The sequence below is a fragment of the Rhincodon typus genome, chromosome 28, assembly GCF_021869965.1.
Source record: "Rhincodon typus isolate 14 chromosome 28, sRhiTyp1.1, whole genome shotgun sequence".
NCBI classification, from domain to species: Eukaryota; Metazoa; Chordata; class Chondrichthyes; order Orectolobiformes; family Rhincodontidae; genus Rhincodon; species Rhincodon typus.
The window spans coordinates 24,521,974-24,540,338 of NC_063359.1; the positions used below are offsets into that span (position 1 = coordinate 24,521,974).

The 18,365-nt window shown below is 39.2% G+C and overlaps 1 protein-coding gene across 6 annotated transcripts in view; it reads left to right on the top strand.

The window, feature by feature from the left end:
* Positions 1-18,365, top strand: part of gapvd1 (GTPase activating protein and VPS9 domains 1) — a 127,820-nt gene that overhangs the window by 14,128 nt on the left and 95,327 nt on the right. For 4 of the 6 annotated variants that reach the window (XM_048613480.1, XM_048613481.1, XM_048613479.1 and 1 more), the window contains exon 2: positions 14,938-15,147. In XM_048613480.1, the coding sequence (XP_048469437.1) occupies positions 14,963-15,147 (185 nt within the window). In that variant the 5' untranslated portion in view covers positions 14,938-14,962. Of the gene's footprint in view, positions 1-13,267; positions 13,354-14,937; positions 15,148-18,365 lie in introns of all 6 variants that reach the window. The other 2 variants (XM_048613482.1, XM_048613485.1) reach the window with 1 other exon arrangement.

Consider the following 18,365-nt stretch of genomic DNA (forward strand, 5'->3'; position numbering starts at 1 on the left):
TAAATTGTTTGTATTGATTTTGTCATGGCTAGAAAAACAAAGTATACCTGTTCAGTTGCTCTTCTTTTTCACTAGTTCCTTGTGTATACATGTTTTGATTTGGTACTGAAAAACTGGTCCTTATTTTTGCATAAAGTTGTATTTTACATAAAACTGAAGTGCAGATATTGGAAATCAGAAACAAAAACAGAAATTTCTGGAGGCGGTCATTGCCTGATATTTGCATTTTGAAGAAGGGTCCCTGGACTGGAAATGTTAACTCTGCTTTCTCTCCACAGATACTGCCAAACCTGCTGTGTTTTTTGTTGTATTTTACGTGTTTATATACAATTGCAGAATTTTAAAAATTCTCTAATGGAATGTAGGTGTCACTGGCACGGCCAGCATTTATTGCTGTCTCTGCTTGCCCTTGAGAAAGTGGGTGGAGAGTTGCCTTTTTGAACTGCTGCAGCCCATGTGCTGTAGGTCAATCCACAATGCTATTAAGGAAGGAATTCCCAGGATTTTGGCCCAGTGACATTTGAAGGAACAGCAATATGTTTCCAGTCAATAATGAGAGTTGCTTGGAGGGGAACTTGCAAGTGTTGGTGTTTCATGTATCTGCTGTCCTTGAGCTTCCAAATGGTAGTTGTGAGTTTGATATGTGTTATCTGAAGAGCCTTGGTGGATTTCTGCAGTGTATCTGTAGATGGCACTCACTGCTGTTACTGAGTGTTGGTGGTGGAGAGAGTGAATTTTTGTGGATGTAGTGTCAATCAAGCGGGCGGCTTTGTCCTGCATTCTTGAGTGTTGTTGCAGGTGCTCTCATCCAGGCAAATGGGGAGTATTCTATCAAAATCCTGACTTTTGTGGTTTGTAGATGATGGTCAGGCTTTGGGGAGTCAGGAGGTGAGTTAATTGCTGCTGGATTCGTCCCCTCTGAACTCCTGTTTATATGGCACATCCATTGAATAGAAAGTCGAATGTAAAGCCCCCAGGATATTCATAGTGGGGGCTTTAGTGATGGAAACGCAATTGAATGTGAAGGGGCAGTTGGTTGATCATCTCTTGCTCGACAGTCACTGCTTGGCATTTATGTAGCGTGAATGTTACTTGCCATTTTTTCAATAGTCAGCAAATCCTAGTCATGTAGCACAATGGCAGGTACTTCAAGAACAGAGGATTCTTTCTATTCTGCCAGGGCCCTACTATTAGTATCTAATCTAGGTCGCAACTTCATTGATTGCAATGTCCTTTAAACAAATTGTATAATTTAATGTTAATTCATCAACTTCATGTTGTGAGCAAAATGGCTGCTTTGTTTCTCTATATGCCTCTGTAATGACACTTTAGAAGTCTTTCATTCGATATCAACTGAGAGGACATGAGGCTTCTGTTTAGCACTTCTGGCAGTACAGACTTGGTTGCATAATCTAGATTGGTGCCTGAGTCTCTGGAATGGAATCTACAACTTACTCTCTGACGAGAGTGCAAAGAGTCATACAATAAATAGTGTGATTATTCTAGTTTCATGTGTTCCTTTTTCTTCAGGGATGAATTTTAATATAATAGAATATACTAGTCAGATTATTGGTGAGATTTGCAGTAAACTGTTGATTGACAACTAACCTTTTAGAAACTTTATTTACTGTAAACTGCAACAGTCAATTTCTTGTAGTGTAAATATTGTAATCTTATTTGATTAGTTGATTCTAAAGTTAGGTACTATTGTTTTACATTTGTACAGCTTCTGTTTAGTGATATCGTTGACAATGTTAATCTGCACAATATGCTGATAAAATTCTCTCGCTGCTTTAAGCAAGCATGCAATAGACAGCAATGATTGAAAAGATTATAAAATCCTTTGAGTGTGGTATATGGTAAAGCAGGCAGCTTTGCATGGAAGTTACGTTCAGTTTCAAATGCTTACAGAATTAGTCTTGGCAGAATTGAAATAGGAAGTGTCTGATTTGTAACATTTCATTTTGAACAATACTTGAAGCAGATGGGTAAGAGGTAGATTGACTTTCTTGCTAATGGTTTAATTGTTTTGTAATGTTTATTTACAAATGTAATTGCTCCCTCTCCTAGCAAAATCAGTCAGATGCTACTTTGGTGTGGTTGATCATGTAGAATTAGTTATGTCTCCCTAGATAGAAGAAACAGCCTACTTAGCTCAAAAGATTTTCTCTTTTACATTTGATTGCAGGTCAAATTGAAACAATCCCAGTTTTGAGAAATTGGGTTAGGCTTGTCAGTTGTAAACCTCTGTAAAAAAACCTACTGTGGAAGGTTGCTCGTAGGTGAGTTTTTAAAAAATTTTGCAATTGTATTGGATAAGAGTAATCTTTATTTCTTGAGCTCCTGTCTTGAAAGCACCAGATTATGTTTGGGTGATAAGTACTTTGTGTGACCATTCTAAGAGACTAAAAGGTGGTGGTAGATGGATCATAAGGGTACTTGCAACTGAATTTTATCCTGACTTGTGTTCTACCTGTACTGGACAATGGGAATGACCATTTATTTTGTTTCTTTAAGTTTGGGTTACTATATGGTTGTAATATCACAGTTAAAACCTGGATGTTTTGGATCTCCTTGGTCTGTGGGGCTAGTGTTATATTTCCCTTTGTCTTCTCCTCTGGCCTTAATATTGATCATCTGTCCTTTGCAACCAGATACTTCATACTTGGTTATTAGAAGGCATCAGAGAGCACATGAAGTGATTCTTCCCTCATTGCTGGAAAACATTTCCATCTCAACTCTGGTTGGAAATTCAATGGAGCTGATGTCAAACTTGTTTTTCTCTGCTGTGTTGCATTATATAGCTTAACAAAAGAATTTAGACTATGGAAATACATGTCTATGCTTTGTAAATTAATTCAGAGATAGTAGGAACTGCTGATGCTGGAGTCCGAGATAATAAGGTGTGGAGCTGGAGGAACACAGCAGGCCAGGCAGCATCAAAGGAGCAGGAAAGCTCACGTTTCGGGTCGGGACCCCTCTTCAGAAAATTTTTCTGCTGTGGCCTGCTGTATTCCTCCAGCTCCACACCTTGTTATCTGCATTGTAAACTAATGACAGCTGATGGCTGTTTGAGCACCCCTTCAATGTTTCTGGCAAGAGAAGTCAAACATTAGCCATTGTTCCTATTCCTGATCATAGCCATTGACTTGAAAGTTCCTAACTATGGATGTAGGTGAAAAGTCGGATTGTAATAATAGCTCAATGTTTTGAAAAGGTATGCAGGAATGTAAAAGCTGAGCAAGGAATCTTAGTTCAGTCTTGCTATACTATAATTGTGTTTGCCTACTTCGTGATTTTGTTAGCTTGTCCTTTTCCTTCAGAATAGATAAAATGAGTACTACATGATTGCTTATGAAGTGTTGCTTTCTAGTGACGAAAATATAAGTTCCTTGCCGGGTTACATTTTCAACAGTTGTAATTGCATAAAATCCAAATGGATTTCAATGAAATTCATGTTGTGCACAGCTAAATTGAATTGCAACTCTTTTTTTGTAATTAGGCCTTGTGGTTCATCCCATAGTCATGATCCCACTTCCTGATGTGTCATTGTATTCTTAGTTGTGCTAACTTTCTACAGAATGTCCTGTTAATGCACAAGAAAACAAGGAAATTGTCAGCATTCTGTTCTGCTTATGAGTTTCATATCAACCCGAAAGCTTATTGCTGGTTTTAAAAAAAGGCATGGAACTGTTGTAAGCATGTGTAGGAGGTCATTGACATACTAAATATTCTGTGTGAACAACTTTGAGCCTTCAAGGAGGGATAACTTTATTAGAAAACTCAGTAAATTTTTTTGGAGGAATGATAGGAGTAGGTACACCTTGGTGCTCGTAGGAAGGCAGTACTGCAGTTTGGATCCCGCAGCAGTGAGGGAATGGCGAAACAGTTACAAGTCAGTGTGATGTGTGTGTGGTTTAAAGTGGACGTTGAAGGTGGTAGTGTTGCCATGTGTGCTACTTTACCTGGCAAATTTTGTAGTTTGGAACATGCTGTTGAAAGAGCCTGGATAAATTGCTGCAGTGCATGTTTTTGATGGTCTACGTTGCTACAGCTGTGCACCAGTGATGGAAGGAGTAAATGCTGAAGGTGACAGATGGAGTGGCATTCAAATGGGTTGTTTATTTGTGCTGCTGTCACCCAGGCACGTAAAGAGTATTTCGTCACACTCTCTTGACTTGTGCATTGTAGATAGTGGACAGGTGTGGTTCAGTGAGGATGAGAGTTGCTTATTGTAGGGTTCCTAGTCTCTGACTTACTCCTGTGGCCGAAATCTGGTCTTCTGCAGTTCCATTTCTGGTAAATGGTAATGTTCAGGATTTTGGTAGTCCGGATTTAGCGATGGTAATTTCATTGGATGTTGTGGGAAATGGACAGTTGTTTTTTTGTTGGAGATGGTCATTCCTAGCACTTGTGTGTTGTGAATGTTACTTGTCCCTTATCAGCCCAAGTCTGCTATAGATCAAGCTATACTTAATGCATGAAGATTTTGTATTGGTGCTGAACTCTGAAATCATTGAGTATTCCCACTTCGAACCTTGAGAGCAAAGCTAATTGGAGCAATTGAAGTTGAACCTCAGGCACTACCCTGAAGGCCATCTATAGTAATGTCCTGGGACTGCGATTATTAACTTACAGCATCACAATCATCATCTTTTGTGCTAAGTATGTTTCCAGCCAACAGTTTCCCCTGATTCCTATTGTGTTCAGTTTAACTCTGGCTTCTCGCTGCTATACTCCGTCAAGGGTGCTTTGCTTCACCTTGCTCTCATTCTTGAGTAGATTATTTTTTGATCAACGTGTTCAAGTATATTTTGACCCACCTTGTGGAACAGAGGACATGAGCGCAGGTGTTCTGACTCGTGGATAGGGACAGCATCACTGTGCCACAAATGCCTTCAAAGAATATGCACACTTGGGTAGATATTTTCCAGTCCGTCTGTTCAGAGGTGTTATTGTGCTCCTTTTTGGAGCAAGTTGGATTTGAATCTGAGCCTCCTGGCCCATTGGCAGGGGCTCTACCACTGTGTCACAAGAACCCTGATTCTGTTCTTGCCTGTTTTTTGGATGAAGGCTGTAATGAAGTTAGGAGTTGAAGGGCCCTGACAAAATCCAAGCTAAATGTCAGTGTGGAGGTTATTCCTAAGTAATTGGAACTTGACAGCACTGTTGATGACCCCTTCCATTACTTTGATCAAGAGAAAACTAAAAGAATGGTATTTCACCAGGTTGACTTTTTTGTCTTGCTTTTTATGAATAGGAACTTCTTGGACCAATTTTCATATTGGTAGTTAAATGTCAGTGCTCTACCTATAGGGGATCAGCTTGGCTAGGAATTGCCTAGCTTTCTGTTGTGAGCTGCTCCACTGTTATGTATGCATATTCTCTTGTTATAGTTTCACTAGATTGAAGCCTCATTTAGGTATGGCTGGAGCTTCTCCTGGTATGCCTGTTGCACTTTTCTTGGAAGTCCAGGTGTTATATGATTTAATGGATTATCTTAAATGTCACATGCAGTGAAATTTTCAACTACTACTGTCCAGTAACACAATCCTTAGCCCAGATTTGGATTCTGTATGATGCAGTGTAACGTATTTCCATATCCCACAAGGCTGGAGGGAAACTTCATGTTAAGTCAAAAATGAGAGCGTATCAGCAAGATACATAATTGGGGACTTTTAGTCCAATTCTAAATCATTGATTTAGAAGCTAAATTCTGCTTCAAAGATATTGTGGAGAGATTATGCAAATGCTGTTATGTGCAGAGTTTAATCTTCTGGCAGGACTCTCTAATTGATGGTACAATCTATTTTTCTCTCAATATTTAGGGGAGCTTTCTCTGATCTGATCATCCCAATTCCAGCTAGAACTTAACTTAAAGTTTAACTTAAAGCTCCTTTGGTTGGACTTCCAATATGCCCATTTTCAAAAGCAACATTCTTTCTTTGAGCTCTGAGGAAGGGTCGCCAGACCTGAAATGTTAACTGATTTTTTTTTTCCTTCTCTGATGCTGCCAGACCTACTGAGCTTTTCTAGCAACTTCTGTTTTTGTTCCTGATTTACGGCATCCGCAGTTCTTTTGGTTTTTATTCCGTCTCTGCTTTTGAGTTGTCTGTGAACCTAATGCTGCTGCGCCAACATACGAACAGGCTGGGTTTACATTGAAACTGTTGTGATTGTTTTTGTTTTTCTCTTCTTCCCACCCCCTCCAAAAAAAAATCCTGTTGGCCTGTATTTGTTAAATTCCAGTCCATTTTAAGAGACATTGTGGCCGAATGCAACTTGTCAATGCTAAATGGTCACTGATATCGAAAGCCTAGTTTTGTATATGCAGGATTTCTTCCATGAGTGACCATATTTTGTTGTTTTCTGTCTGTATTGGATAGGTTTTATCCTGTTTATGATCTGATTTGCATTTGTAGAACTAGATGAGAAATGAATAGAACAATTGTTCTGCATCTAATTTTGGTTTATATTCTATATAATTGTTTCTGTAGTGCAGTAAATTTTAGTGTTATCTAAAAATACAAATGAGGAAGAAACAAAAGGACTCCACTTTTATTGCTGATGGCATGCTACTAATAAAAGTCGATCTAAAAGCAAAATACTGTGAATATTGGAAATCAGAAATAAAGACAAAGTGCTAGAAATACTCAGCAGGTCTGGTAGCATCAATGGAGCGAGAATTGCTTAATGTTTCAAGTTGAATGTATCTCTTCAAGGACTTTTTTGACTTGAAATATTAACTGTTCTCTCAGATACTCTTGAATTTGCTGGGTATTTCTGGTCAAAATCTAATTCTACTTCCCTTTCGTTTATGTAATCTTTTTGTACATCTCTGGGCTCGGTGCATCAGATTGGTTTTTCTGACTCTTGTCAGATGTCTATACTACAGAGATGGGTCCTATTTAAGAAAAAGACTACTGTCAAAGGCAAGCCCTTAATTTATATAAGCAGCAAGTGAACTTCTGCATGTTACTTATTTGTGTTGTATACCTGGGTTGAGGAATACATTTCTTAGAGTCCTGAAAAGTTAACTGCAAATAATGTTATTGCACTGTATTGCTCTCTCCACACGTTGGGAAAATAATGTTGTGATAGACTGACTATCTTGGACAACAAATGATCATTCAACTATAAGTGAAATCAGCAGATGTTGAATGTAAACTACTCATTGTAATTTGAAAAATCTGTTCCTCAATTTTGGTATGCCACTGAGCACAAATGTTTGAACATGAAATTACATATTCCGAACGTTCAGAATACTCATAAGGACATGAGGGAGGAACTGGCCAGTATTGATTGGTAAAGGAGCTGAGGAGAGAAGACTATGGAGTAGCTATGGCAGGAGTTGCTGGTGGTAATCCAAGATGCACAGCAGAAATTCATCCCAAGGAAAAAGAAACATGTTAAGGAGAGGATGAGGCAACCCTAGCTGACCAGGGAAGTCAAGGAAAAAATAACAAAAAAACATACAATGTGGTAAGATTATTGGGAAACCTTTTTTAAAAGAAAAAAAGCAGAGGATAACTGAAAAAGCAATGGGGTTGGGGGAAGAAATGAAATGAGTGTAAATAATCTAGCTAGCCTAATGAAAGATTGCCAGAGTCTTTTTTGATATATAAAAGGTAAGCAAAAGGCAAAAGTGGAAATTAGACCTCTGGAAAATGAGGCTGGAGAAGCAGTAATAGGGAACAAAGAAATGAGAGAGGAACTGATAGGTACTTTGCATCAGTTTTCACAGTGGAAAACCTCAGCAACATACCAGAACTTTAGAGAGTTAGGGGGCAGATGTTAGTGTAGTGGCCATCATGAAGGAGAAGGTGTTGGGCAAGCTGAAAGGTCTGAAGGCGGATAAATCACCTAGTTGCATCAATTCCAGGATTCTGAAAGCACTAGCTGAGGAGATTGTGGAGTCAGGGAGTGTCCCAGAGAACCGGATGTGATCTATTTGATTTTCCAGAAGGCCTTTTGACAAGGTGCTGCACAGAAGGCTGCTGAATAAGAGCCCACGATGTTAGGGGTAGAGTACTGACATGGATAGGGTTTGGCTGATTGGTAGAAGGCAGAGTGTAGGGATAAAGGGATTTTTTCTTCAGGATTGCAGTTCGTGACTCGTGGAGTTCTGCAGGGGTTAGTGTTGGGACCACAGCTATTCCTATACGTTAACAATCTGGACAGAAGAACTGAGGGCAATGTTGCTAAGTTTGCAGATGACACAAAGATAGGTGAAGGGACAAATAGTGTTGAGTTCTGTTGTGGCAGGCTGCAGAAGGTCTTGGACAGGTTAGAAGAGTGGGCATTGAAGTGGGAAAGTGAAGTTATGCACTTTGGTAGGAAGAATAGAGGCTAAGACTAATTTCTTAGTGGGGAAAAGCTTTTGAAATATGAAGCACAAAAAGGATTTAGGAATCTGCTTTCAGGATTCCCTTAAGGCTAACATGCAGGTTCAGTTATCATGACAAAAAGCAAATGCAATGTTACTATTCATTTCAGGAGGACTAGAATATGATAGCAGTGATGTACTGATAAGATGGTACAAGGTTCTGGTTAGACCGTATATGTTTGAAATATTGATCAGTTGAGCAGTTCTGGGTTCCATATGTAAGGAAAGATATGCTGATGTTGGGGTTGAGGGGAGGAGATCCAGAGGAGATTTGAGAATGATCCCAAGGATGATGGCTTGTTGTATGAAGAAGAGTTGAGGACTCTGGGTCTGTATTCAGTGGAGTTCAGATACTGAGAGGTCTGGATAGAATGGAAGTGGAGAAGATGTCTTTACCAGTGGGAGAGACTAGAACCTGAGGGCAGTGAAGGGGCCACCTTTTTAGAACAGAGATGAGGAATTTCTTCAGCTAGAGGGTGAGGAGTCTGTGGAACTCCATTGCTGAAAAGGGCTGTGGAGGTCAAGTTTATTTAAGACAGAAAGGTTTTTGATTGGTAAGGGCATCAGTGATTTTGGGAGAAGGCAGGAAACTGGGCTGAGAAACATCAGTCACGATCACATGGCTGAACAGCCTAATTCTGTGCCTATCTCTTATGGTCACTTTGATCCCTGCTGTTGCATATCTGGCTAACTGTTTAATCCAAAGGTAACTCGAACTTCTGTGATTTTGTGGCGCATGCTTTAACCTTGAGACAGCAATTCATGGCATCAGCCTTAATTTTGCTCCTAGTTGTGTAATATGTGATTCATCCCACCACCTTTTTATAGCCAACTCTGATATTTTCTGTATCTGTCATTGCAAATTGGCTCTTTGGTGTTCTTTGTGCAACCCGATGGGATAAATCATTTCATTCTTTCCTCCTATTCAAACCATAATTGAAAATGACAATGCACAAGTCATATAGTTTGCTTTAGCACTGTTTACACACAATCTGTCATTGAAATGCTAGAAATATTCAGACAGCATGTGTTGGAGAAGAAAAAAGACTTGATGTTTTGAGCTGATGAATATTTTCACCAGGAAATCCTTTGGAAGGAGGCACAATGGTAACTTGATGCAAAAAAACTTCAGACCCTGATTTGTTCATTCACTTTGTAGATTGCTGAAACATTGTAGTTTTGTGGATAATAGAAAATTATATCTAAATTAGCACTATTGCATTTAATGGAGAAATAATTTGCATTTTTCTTCTAAGGTCATTTATGTTTATGGCATTGATTCTTTTGATACTGCAAAGTTGGAGAAGCTAGATGTGCTCAGCAATAGCTCTAACTCAGTATATGGTAATATGCATAAATTAAGCTGTGGAAATGTCACTCTTACAAGTAGTACTGGAAACTCAGTGAATGAAGCCAAACATTTGGGAAGTCAATTTGGACAAATAATTTGAACTAGAACTATGTATGTCTACTGAGATGAGGTATGCAGAAATCATTCTCACTGTTCTGTAAAGTGCCGTATTGGTCTATTTTCAGCAATGCCCCGTTTTTGGAAAGATCTATTTTAAACTACTGATTTTAAAAAAAAAAAACACTTTCATGGTTGTATGATGTTTTAGTTTTCTGACCATGTATCGTTTTGTAGTAATTCATTTTCTCCAAAGCTTTTAAACTAGGAATTGATCATTACCTGTGCTTTTAAAAACAAAGTGTAAGAAGCCTCAAATATTAGATTTTTAAAAACACTTTCTCAGATGTGGCAGGTTTTGGACAGTAGTGAGATTGAAAGCCCCAGTTTTAATTGACAACTTCTGAACTGCAAGTGTGAATTTTCTAATTGATTTTATTTTAAACTAGATCTAAAACATTTATTTTTAAATTGTTACTAAAAGCCATAATGGATTCTCAACCTTAAGCACCAGAAAAAAGTGAAAGTCTAATGCAAATACTTTAGTTTTGGTTGTGCATTTTTCCTTTTAGAATTAATCAATTTGTTTCTCAAATCAAGAATAAATTTAAAAATAATTGCTTGTCTCTCCAATGTAAATGCTGGTTATAAACCCGAACAATGTTTTTGTGCTTGTCAATGACAGTTGCTATCATGCTCATTGGAATAATAACTTTTTTCCCCACAATGGAAATCTGAAAGTGTATTAGATTTTAGAAATGCCAGTGGGTTGAATCCAAGAACAGTGTCTTGTTAAATACCTTATGTTCACAACTGATGTAACAAGGTTTTTCAGTTTAAATCATTGCTTTTATGCTCATTTATCCTGAAATGTTTTAATTTCACAGCAAAATAAATTTCTGATTTATGTATTTGGGGCTTTTTTATTGGTAGTTTCCTTGATTCAAATTGTGCTAGAGTGTTCTGTGACTTTGATACACGGTCAGTAAGATCCGAAAATGCCCATCTGCTGGATAAAAATTAGTAAATGACAGTCTAGTGATTTAATAGTCTTACTGTACTAAGAATTTCAGTAAATAATCAATATGTAATGCGTGAACTGTAATATGTGAGAGTTCTCTGGCATAAGAGAACTTCAGATAGCTTTGAGCAACTCACCATGTGATGATAAAACTACCAAAATGACTAGACTGATCAAAAAATCCATAAACTGAGGCAGTGTATTTTTGGAGAATGAAGGAAGTTGGAAGTGAAAATGAAATTTTGCAGTTGTAGTTACAATAGTTTGCTCATTTATAAGAATTTTGGTCTGAGTATTATTTGTTTGGAGATGGAAAATAAAGTTGTGGTTTACACTAAAAATTTAAGTTATTATTCTTTTTAAGTTAATTCTAATTGATTGCTGAGAAGTTGTGTATAAAATTGGTTCTACTGATGGTATTGCACAAACCGCCTTGCTATGCATATTTGAGATGGAATCCTAGCGTAAGAATTAATGCTTTGTCCTGGATGTGTATATTTGTATTTGGGTGTTTAGTAAAATTTTAATGTCCCATGTGGTTTGAGTATGTTGATTTGAAGACCTCTGGCTAACATTATCATATGTTATCCAAGGGTTTGCATTGGCTTCACAGTAATGTAAATTGACCATATTTTATATTTTCTATCACATTAGAGCTGTGTTTTGTGCTCTGTCCAGCTAAATGCATTTCCCAACTCAGTCAGTCCTTGTCTAGCATTTTAGTGAGCTCAGTAATCACCTTCATTTGCTTAAGCCTGCTGTATTTTGAACTTTTCCTACGTTGTCATCAAAGGTCATTGACCTGAAATGTCTGCAGTGATTCACCGTCTACAGATGCTGCCTGATTTGAGTATTGTTTTTGTCTTTTTATCTTTTAAAATTTTGGTTTGGAACTGGCATGAAAATGACCATTAGACTGTAGGCAACAGCTTGTCTTTAAAATTGAGAGTGCAAGCTGGTTGAGAGGCCAGTCCTGGAAGTTAATGGCAGGATGGTTCTTGATTAAAAGATTCTATGGATGTTTTGACAATGCGGGGAGAGGAATAATTGATATAGGTAGCAGATGTTGCCCATTAACAAGGTCACTACCTGATAATTGGTTCCAGCAAGTCCTGAGATGTATGCTCAAGCAGATGACATGCTGAATGGTAACTAGGACTTTGTGGGGAAACTGTCCCTCTGACAGGGAGAGGCCAGGGTGTTAAATTGCATTTTGGATTCAACCTTCTTATGATGCTACATGAAGGTTGGAAATCTTCCTGGAATTTCAAGAGGTAGAACTTGTTACAGACACAGGCTTCAACCCAGTCTGAAGTGCTGGACGTTGGCCTTTAAGGGATTATGTCAGAAAGCATCTATGCATGAAAGCTGGTTGAAATCTGGAATCGACTCTTGGTCAGATTTCAAAACTCAGATTGCTGCATTTTTGTTCCGGAACGGTATTGAGGAATACTGAACTAAAATGTACAGATTTGGTGAAGATACAGATTAGCTATGATCTCTCTAAATTGTTGTATTGGCTCAAGGGACTTAGTGGTTTACTTTATACGAGCTAATGTTGTTCTGGTGTTCAACAGTTGATTGATGACATCCTTCTATTATTTTGACATCGTGTTAGTGTTAAGGTATACCCTATGGATTTCCGGTAGACACTTCTATGGCTGTATCATCCAGTGAATATGATTTTGTGATGAAGATGTCATCCCTCTGCATTTGAGTTTTAATATTGTTCTGTTACATTATCCCTCATGATGCTTATCACTGAACTACTAATCCAGTTAACTTTGATGTAAATCTGATATTTTTGAACTTCATTGTATTATACTGTGTACTTTTTTTAAGTAAGTGGTAAAGTTGCCATTGTCCCAGAGGACCATCTGGGTGGCACGATGGCTCACTGGTTAGCACTGCTGCCTTAGAGCGGCAGGGACCTGGGTTCGTTTTCCCCCCTCTCTGTCTGTGTGGAGTTTGTACATTCTCCCCGTGTCTGCGTGGGTTTCCTCTGGGTGCTGCTGTTTCCTCCCACAGACCAAAGATGTGCAAGTTAAGTGGATTGGCCATGCTAAATTGCCCATGTCCAGGGATGTGCAGGTGCTAAGTGGAGTAGCCATGGGAAATGAAAGGTTATGGCGATAGGTTAGAGGTGTGTGTCTGGGTGGGATGCTCTTTGGAGGGTTGGCATGGACTCCATGGGCCAAATGGCCTGCTTCCACACCTTGGGGATTCTATGATCCTATCACCATAGGGCTGCACACTCATTAGAGAGAGAGAAAGAGACGACTGGTGATATTTGAACCTGAGAGTCATTATGCCTCTGGCAAGGGGGCAATGTTAAGACTGGACCTTGGTGATCAGAAGTCTTTTCAGCTCCACTGTTTGCTGAAGCTGTAGAAAAAGCATTAATTGTTTCTAGGTGTTGTATCTGGTTCCATTATTTACCTTATTTTTCTAGCTATTACAGGACCCACATCCAGGAAAGTGGAAGAAAGTAATCCCCAGTCAGAGGGGCCTGCCAGAAAGGGAGATAACAGACTGCAGGTTAGGAGTGTTTGCCTTTCAAAGTAGATGGTACAGTCAAAATGCGTTTCTTTTTCTGCACTGGGAAATCCTCAAGGAGTGGCACGGTGGCTCAGTGGTTAGCACTGCTGGCTCACAGCGCCAGGGACCCGAGTTTTATTCCATCCTCGGGCAACTGTCTGTGTGGACATTCCACGTTCCCTGTGTGTCTGCATGGATGTCCTCTGGTTTTGTCCAACAATCCAAAGATGTGCAGTTTAGGTGGATTGGCCATGATAAATTACTCCTAGTCTCCGGGGGTATGGAAATAGAGTTACAGGGATAGGGTAGGTCTAGGTGGTTTTCTGTTCAGTGTGGACTCAATGGGCCAAATGGCCTGTTTCCACACTCTAGGGATTCTATGATTAGGAGATTCTCTTCCACATTTTGTCAAAAATTTTAAAGTCAATATGCATTTGTGATATCAATGTGCCAGTGCCGATTAGATTGAGAACCACTTTTTCTTGACACTAATCAATGCAGGCCTTGTGCAGGCAAACATAAGAGGAACTATACAGAGTCATGCTGTGACTGGACAGTTTGTTTTCCATCCTGAAATGACATGCCAAATTTTTTTATCGACTGTTAGACTCAATGATGCCTTCATCCTTAATGACCAAGTTAGGTGGACCTTTTTTTTTTTGTGAAGTAGTTGCTGGCACTTAGTGGTAGGGTGTGGCATCCAGCACTAAAGTGTTACTGTCCAGAAGATATCCAGTGTATTGTGCTGATGAGCAGCTGCATATCTAAAAAACAGATTGGTCAAAAATGAAAAACCTTACTTAAGAATCTATTTTGTATGAAATATTTGTACATAATTTCTTTGTATGTTTAAATCATTAATCATGAATTGTAACATGAGATGATAAATGGGACTGTCAAACACAATGGAATAAATGTATTAAAATAAATTTAACTGTCCTCCTGGTGCTCTGGTTCTCCATGATTTATTAAAGTTTACAAATCAGTGCAAATATAAAAATTTGGTGCCAATTGTGTGGTTTTCACTGCAGTATTAGATAATAAATATTTGATAACTAAAACATGACCTTTTTTATGTGTTCTCTATATTAGTGTAAGATATACAGTATTCTTTTTCCTGCATTGTCATGGTTATTAATGTGGAAGGAAAATCTATTTGAGTTGGTGGACATAAATTTTAAATACTTGTAAAATGTGTTCAGAAGTTGAATGTATGTCCGTGTACGTTTCTATAATTAGATGACTGTTATTAATTGCCATCTGCAGGTGGGGTTCTAAAACAGCAGAATGTGTTGAAGAGAATTAGCTTGGGTTAATCGTGGGATCTGTGAACTGCTTGCTATGGAATAGGATTGGTAAAAGCCTAGAGCGAGCCTGTACCTTGTGCATCTTCAAGTCTTATGTGGGGACTCAAAGGAATAACTTCAGATTGCCAGAGAGAGAAAAAGTTTCTTGTCTTGTAAAAATTTTGATGCAGCCAACAGCACTAACCCAGTGCATATTGTGGAGTTAAAAAACATTCTCAAGTCATAATTGCACAAGCTGTGCCCACTTGCTGAAAAGTTATCTATCTTTCTTCATTAGGAATACTCTGCTGAGCCATTTGAAGATGGTGAAGCCTGATCTTCACACTCTGGCTCATCACCTCAAGCAAGAGCGTCTTTATGTGAATTCTGAAAAGCAGTTGCTTCAGCGATTAAATACGGATGTATTGAAAACTGCTGAAAAGCTGTACTGCTCAGCATGGATCGCAAAACAGCAGCGAATTAACCTGGACCGTCTCATATTAACAAGGTGAAATCAATATGGGTGCAGGTTTAGAATTATGGACATGCAAAACTGCAATATGAATAAAAAAAGATACAAGACTGAATTTCACTTTAACTAATTCAGTGTTCAGTGCCAGATACCTGATAAAGCACTGGCATTTTGCTTGTCAACATTCATTGGTTTGTGGATAGCCAAAATTAAATGTTTAGATTTAAAGTGGTTTTTAAATATGTACCAGTGATAGTGTTCTAGAAAATCTTTTTACTCAGCTGATGCATTATGTTATTATAGCATGCAGTTACTGGAATGCTTGATGAGCTTTTGGTCTTTTTTCCTGTAGAACAACTCCTATGGTCCTATTAAACTTCTATCCAGCTCAAGTAGATTCCTTGGCAATTGTAACAACAGTAATTATGAAATGAATGATTGCTAGTTCCAATTGCTAATTAACTTTGACCACAACTAACATGAGGCCAATTAAAGAACAATGTTACCAGTTCCACAAAAATTGCCATGCACAAACATGGGGCCAAATACATGAAGATGTTTCATTATGTTTGCGTTATAATTTTTTCAAGCAATGACAATTCCTCTGACTCTAGTTATAGAGTCATAGAGCTGTACAGCACGGAAACAGATGCTTCAGTCCAACTCATCCATGCTGACCAGAGATCCTAAATAAATCTAGTCCCATTTGCCAGCATTTTGCCCATATCCCTCTTAAACCCTTCCTGTTCATATCCCCATCAAGATGCCTTAATAAATGTTGTAATTGTACTAGCCTCCACTGCCACCTCTGGCAGCACATTCCATATACACACAACCCTTTGCATGAAAAACTTGCCCCTTAGGTCCCTTTTAAATCTTTCCCCTCTCACCTTAAACCTATACCGTCCAGTTTTGGACTCCTCTACCCTGGGAAAAAGACCCTAGCTATTCACCCTATCCGAATCTGAATTTGGCTAAGCTTTGGAATTTTGTTTCCTTTGAAATTACGTTACTACTTCTCCTAAGCCTGCTGATTTACATAAAGCAAATTGCTGGCAAAACTCAAGGAATCCTGGCAGCAGAGGGAAACAAAGTAAATGTTTCAGGTTTGCACTTGCAACTGTAACTATTTTTCTCTCCACACATGCTGCCTGATCTTCTGAGTTCTTTTAGCATTTGTTTTCATTTTCAATCTCAAGCAACTTTAGTATTTTGTTTTCATTCCATTAATCTTTATTACCTTTTGTTAGTAGTTTTGAGAAGCATTGCAAGCGTCTAATGGTGCTTTGCATTTTAAATATTGATACAAAATGGCATTATAAGATGCATCATTGCTTTATATGATAGGAACATTCTATTTGTCCATCTGTTTAAAGCATTTATATCGTCATATTTGTAACCATGGGAGTTGTCAAATCATTTGAAAACGATTGGTACTTTTGGATAGTGTGACTAGATGAAGGTTTCTTGCGTTATTATTTGGGAACTTGAGTTCCAAAAGTAGAGAGAAATAGTTTTTGATTTTCAGTTCTATGAAGGTGACTTATTTGAGTCACTTTTTTGAAGTGGATCAAAAATGATATTTCTCAGAAAAATGTGACTTCAACGAAATGACTAGACAAGCTACCTACTTCAGATCATTGTTGAAATGTTTACTAAGCTGGGCTTTATGATCAGAAAGTGCGATCCAGGCATGACTTGGGTCACATTTTAGAAGAAAAGATCCATACCAATGGATATGCTGTTTACTAACCTAGAATAAGTCAAAATAGCTGAAAAAAACTTGCAATTTATTGAAAAATGTCAGTTAGTCTATGATGTATGTCTCCAAGAATAATGAAGAAAATCACATTTGGTGAAGGAGTAGAAAGCTGTCGAAGGAAATGCTTGAGACCTCGTCAGTTGAATAAGAAATTAAAGTGAAGATAGGAGAGACATGTTATTGGGGTTGAATGTCTGCAAATGATTTTGCTAGGAAAATTTGAATATTTCATTTTGTGGTTTATGATCACGTCTTTCCAAATTTTGGCTTTTTTTATTCATTCATGGGATGTGGTGTTGCTGACTAGGCCAGCACTTATTACCCATCCCTTGTTGCCCTTGGGAAGGTGTTAGTGAAGTGCCGCCTTGAACTGGTGTTGTCCATGCTGTGGTTCATGTGCTTTAGGTAGACCCACAATACCATTAGGGAGGAAATGCCAGGAGTTTGACTTAATGACAGTGAAGTAATAGTGATATATTTCCAAGTCAAGCATGCGAGTCGCTTGGAGAGAAATTTGCAGGTGTGGTGTTCCCATGAATCTGCTATTCTTTTCCTCCTTGATGGTCATGGGTTTGTAAACTGCTGACTAAGGATCTTTGAGATTTTGCAAACCATCTAGGAGATAGCAGAGATAGTAGGAACTGCTGATGCTGGAGAATCTCAGATCACCAGGTGTAGAGCTGGATGAACACAGCAGGCCAAGCAGCATCAGAGGAGCAGGAAAGCTGATGTTTCGGGACGGGACTCTTCTTCAGAAATGGGGGAGGGGAAGGGGATTCTGAAACAAATAGGGAGAGAGGGGGAGGCGGATAGAAGATGGATAAAGGAGAAGATAGGTGGAGAGGAGACAGACAGGTCAAAGAGGCAGGGTTGGTGCCAGTATAGGTGAATGTAGGTGGGGAGTTAAGGAGGGGATAGGTCGGTCCAGGGAGGAGAGACAGGTCAAGGAGGCGGGATGAGGTTAGTAGGTAGGAGATGGGGGTGGGGCTTGAGGTAGGAGGAATGGTTCAGGAGGCGGGGACGAGCTGGGCTGGTTTTGGGATGCGGTCGGGGGAGGGGAGGTTTTGAAGCTTGTGAAGTCCACATTGATATCCTTGGGCTGCAGGGTTCCCAAGCGAAATAGGAGGTGCTGTTCCTGCAGCCTTCGGGTGGCATCACTGCAGTAATGCAGGAGGCCCAGGATGGACATGTCGTCCAACGAGTGGGAGGGGGAGTGGAAATGGTTTGCGACTGGGAGGTGTAATTGTTTGTTGCGAACCGAGCGCAGGTGTCCCACAAAGCAGTCCCCAAGCCTCCGCTTGGTTTCCCCGATGTAGAGGAGGCCACAACGGATACAGTATACCACATTAGCAGATGTGCAGGTGAACATCTGTTTGATGTGGAAGGTCTTCTTAGGGCCTGGGATGGGGGTGGGTGTAGGGGCAGGTGTAGCACTTGCTGCAGTTGCAGGGAAAGTGCCGGGGTGGTGGTGAGTATGGAGCAGACAAGGGAG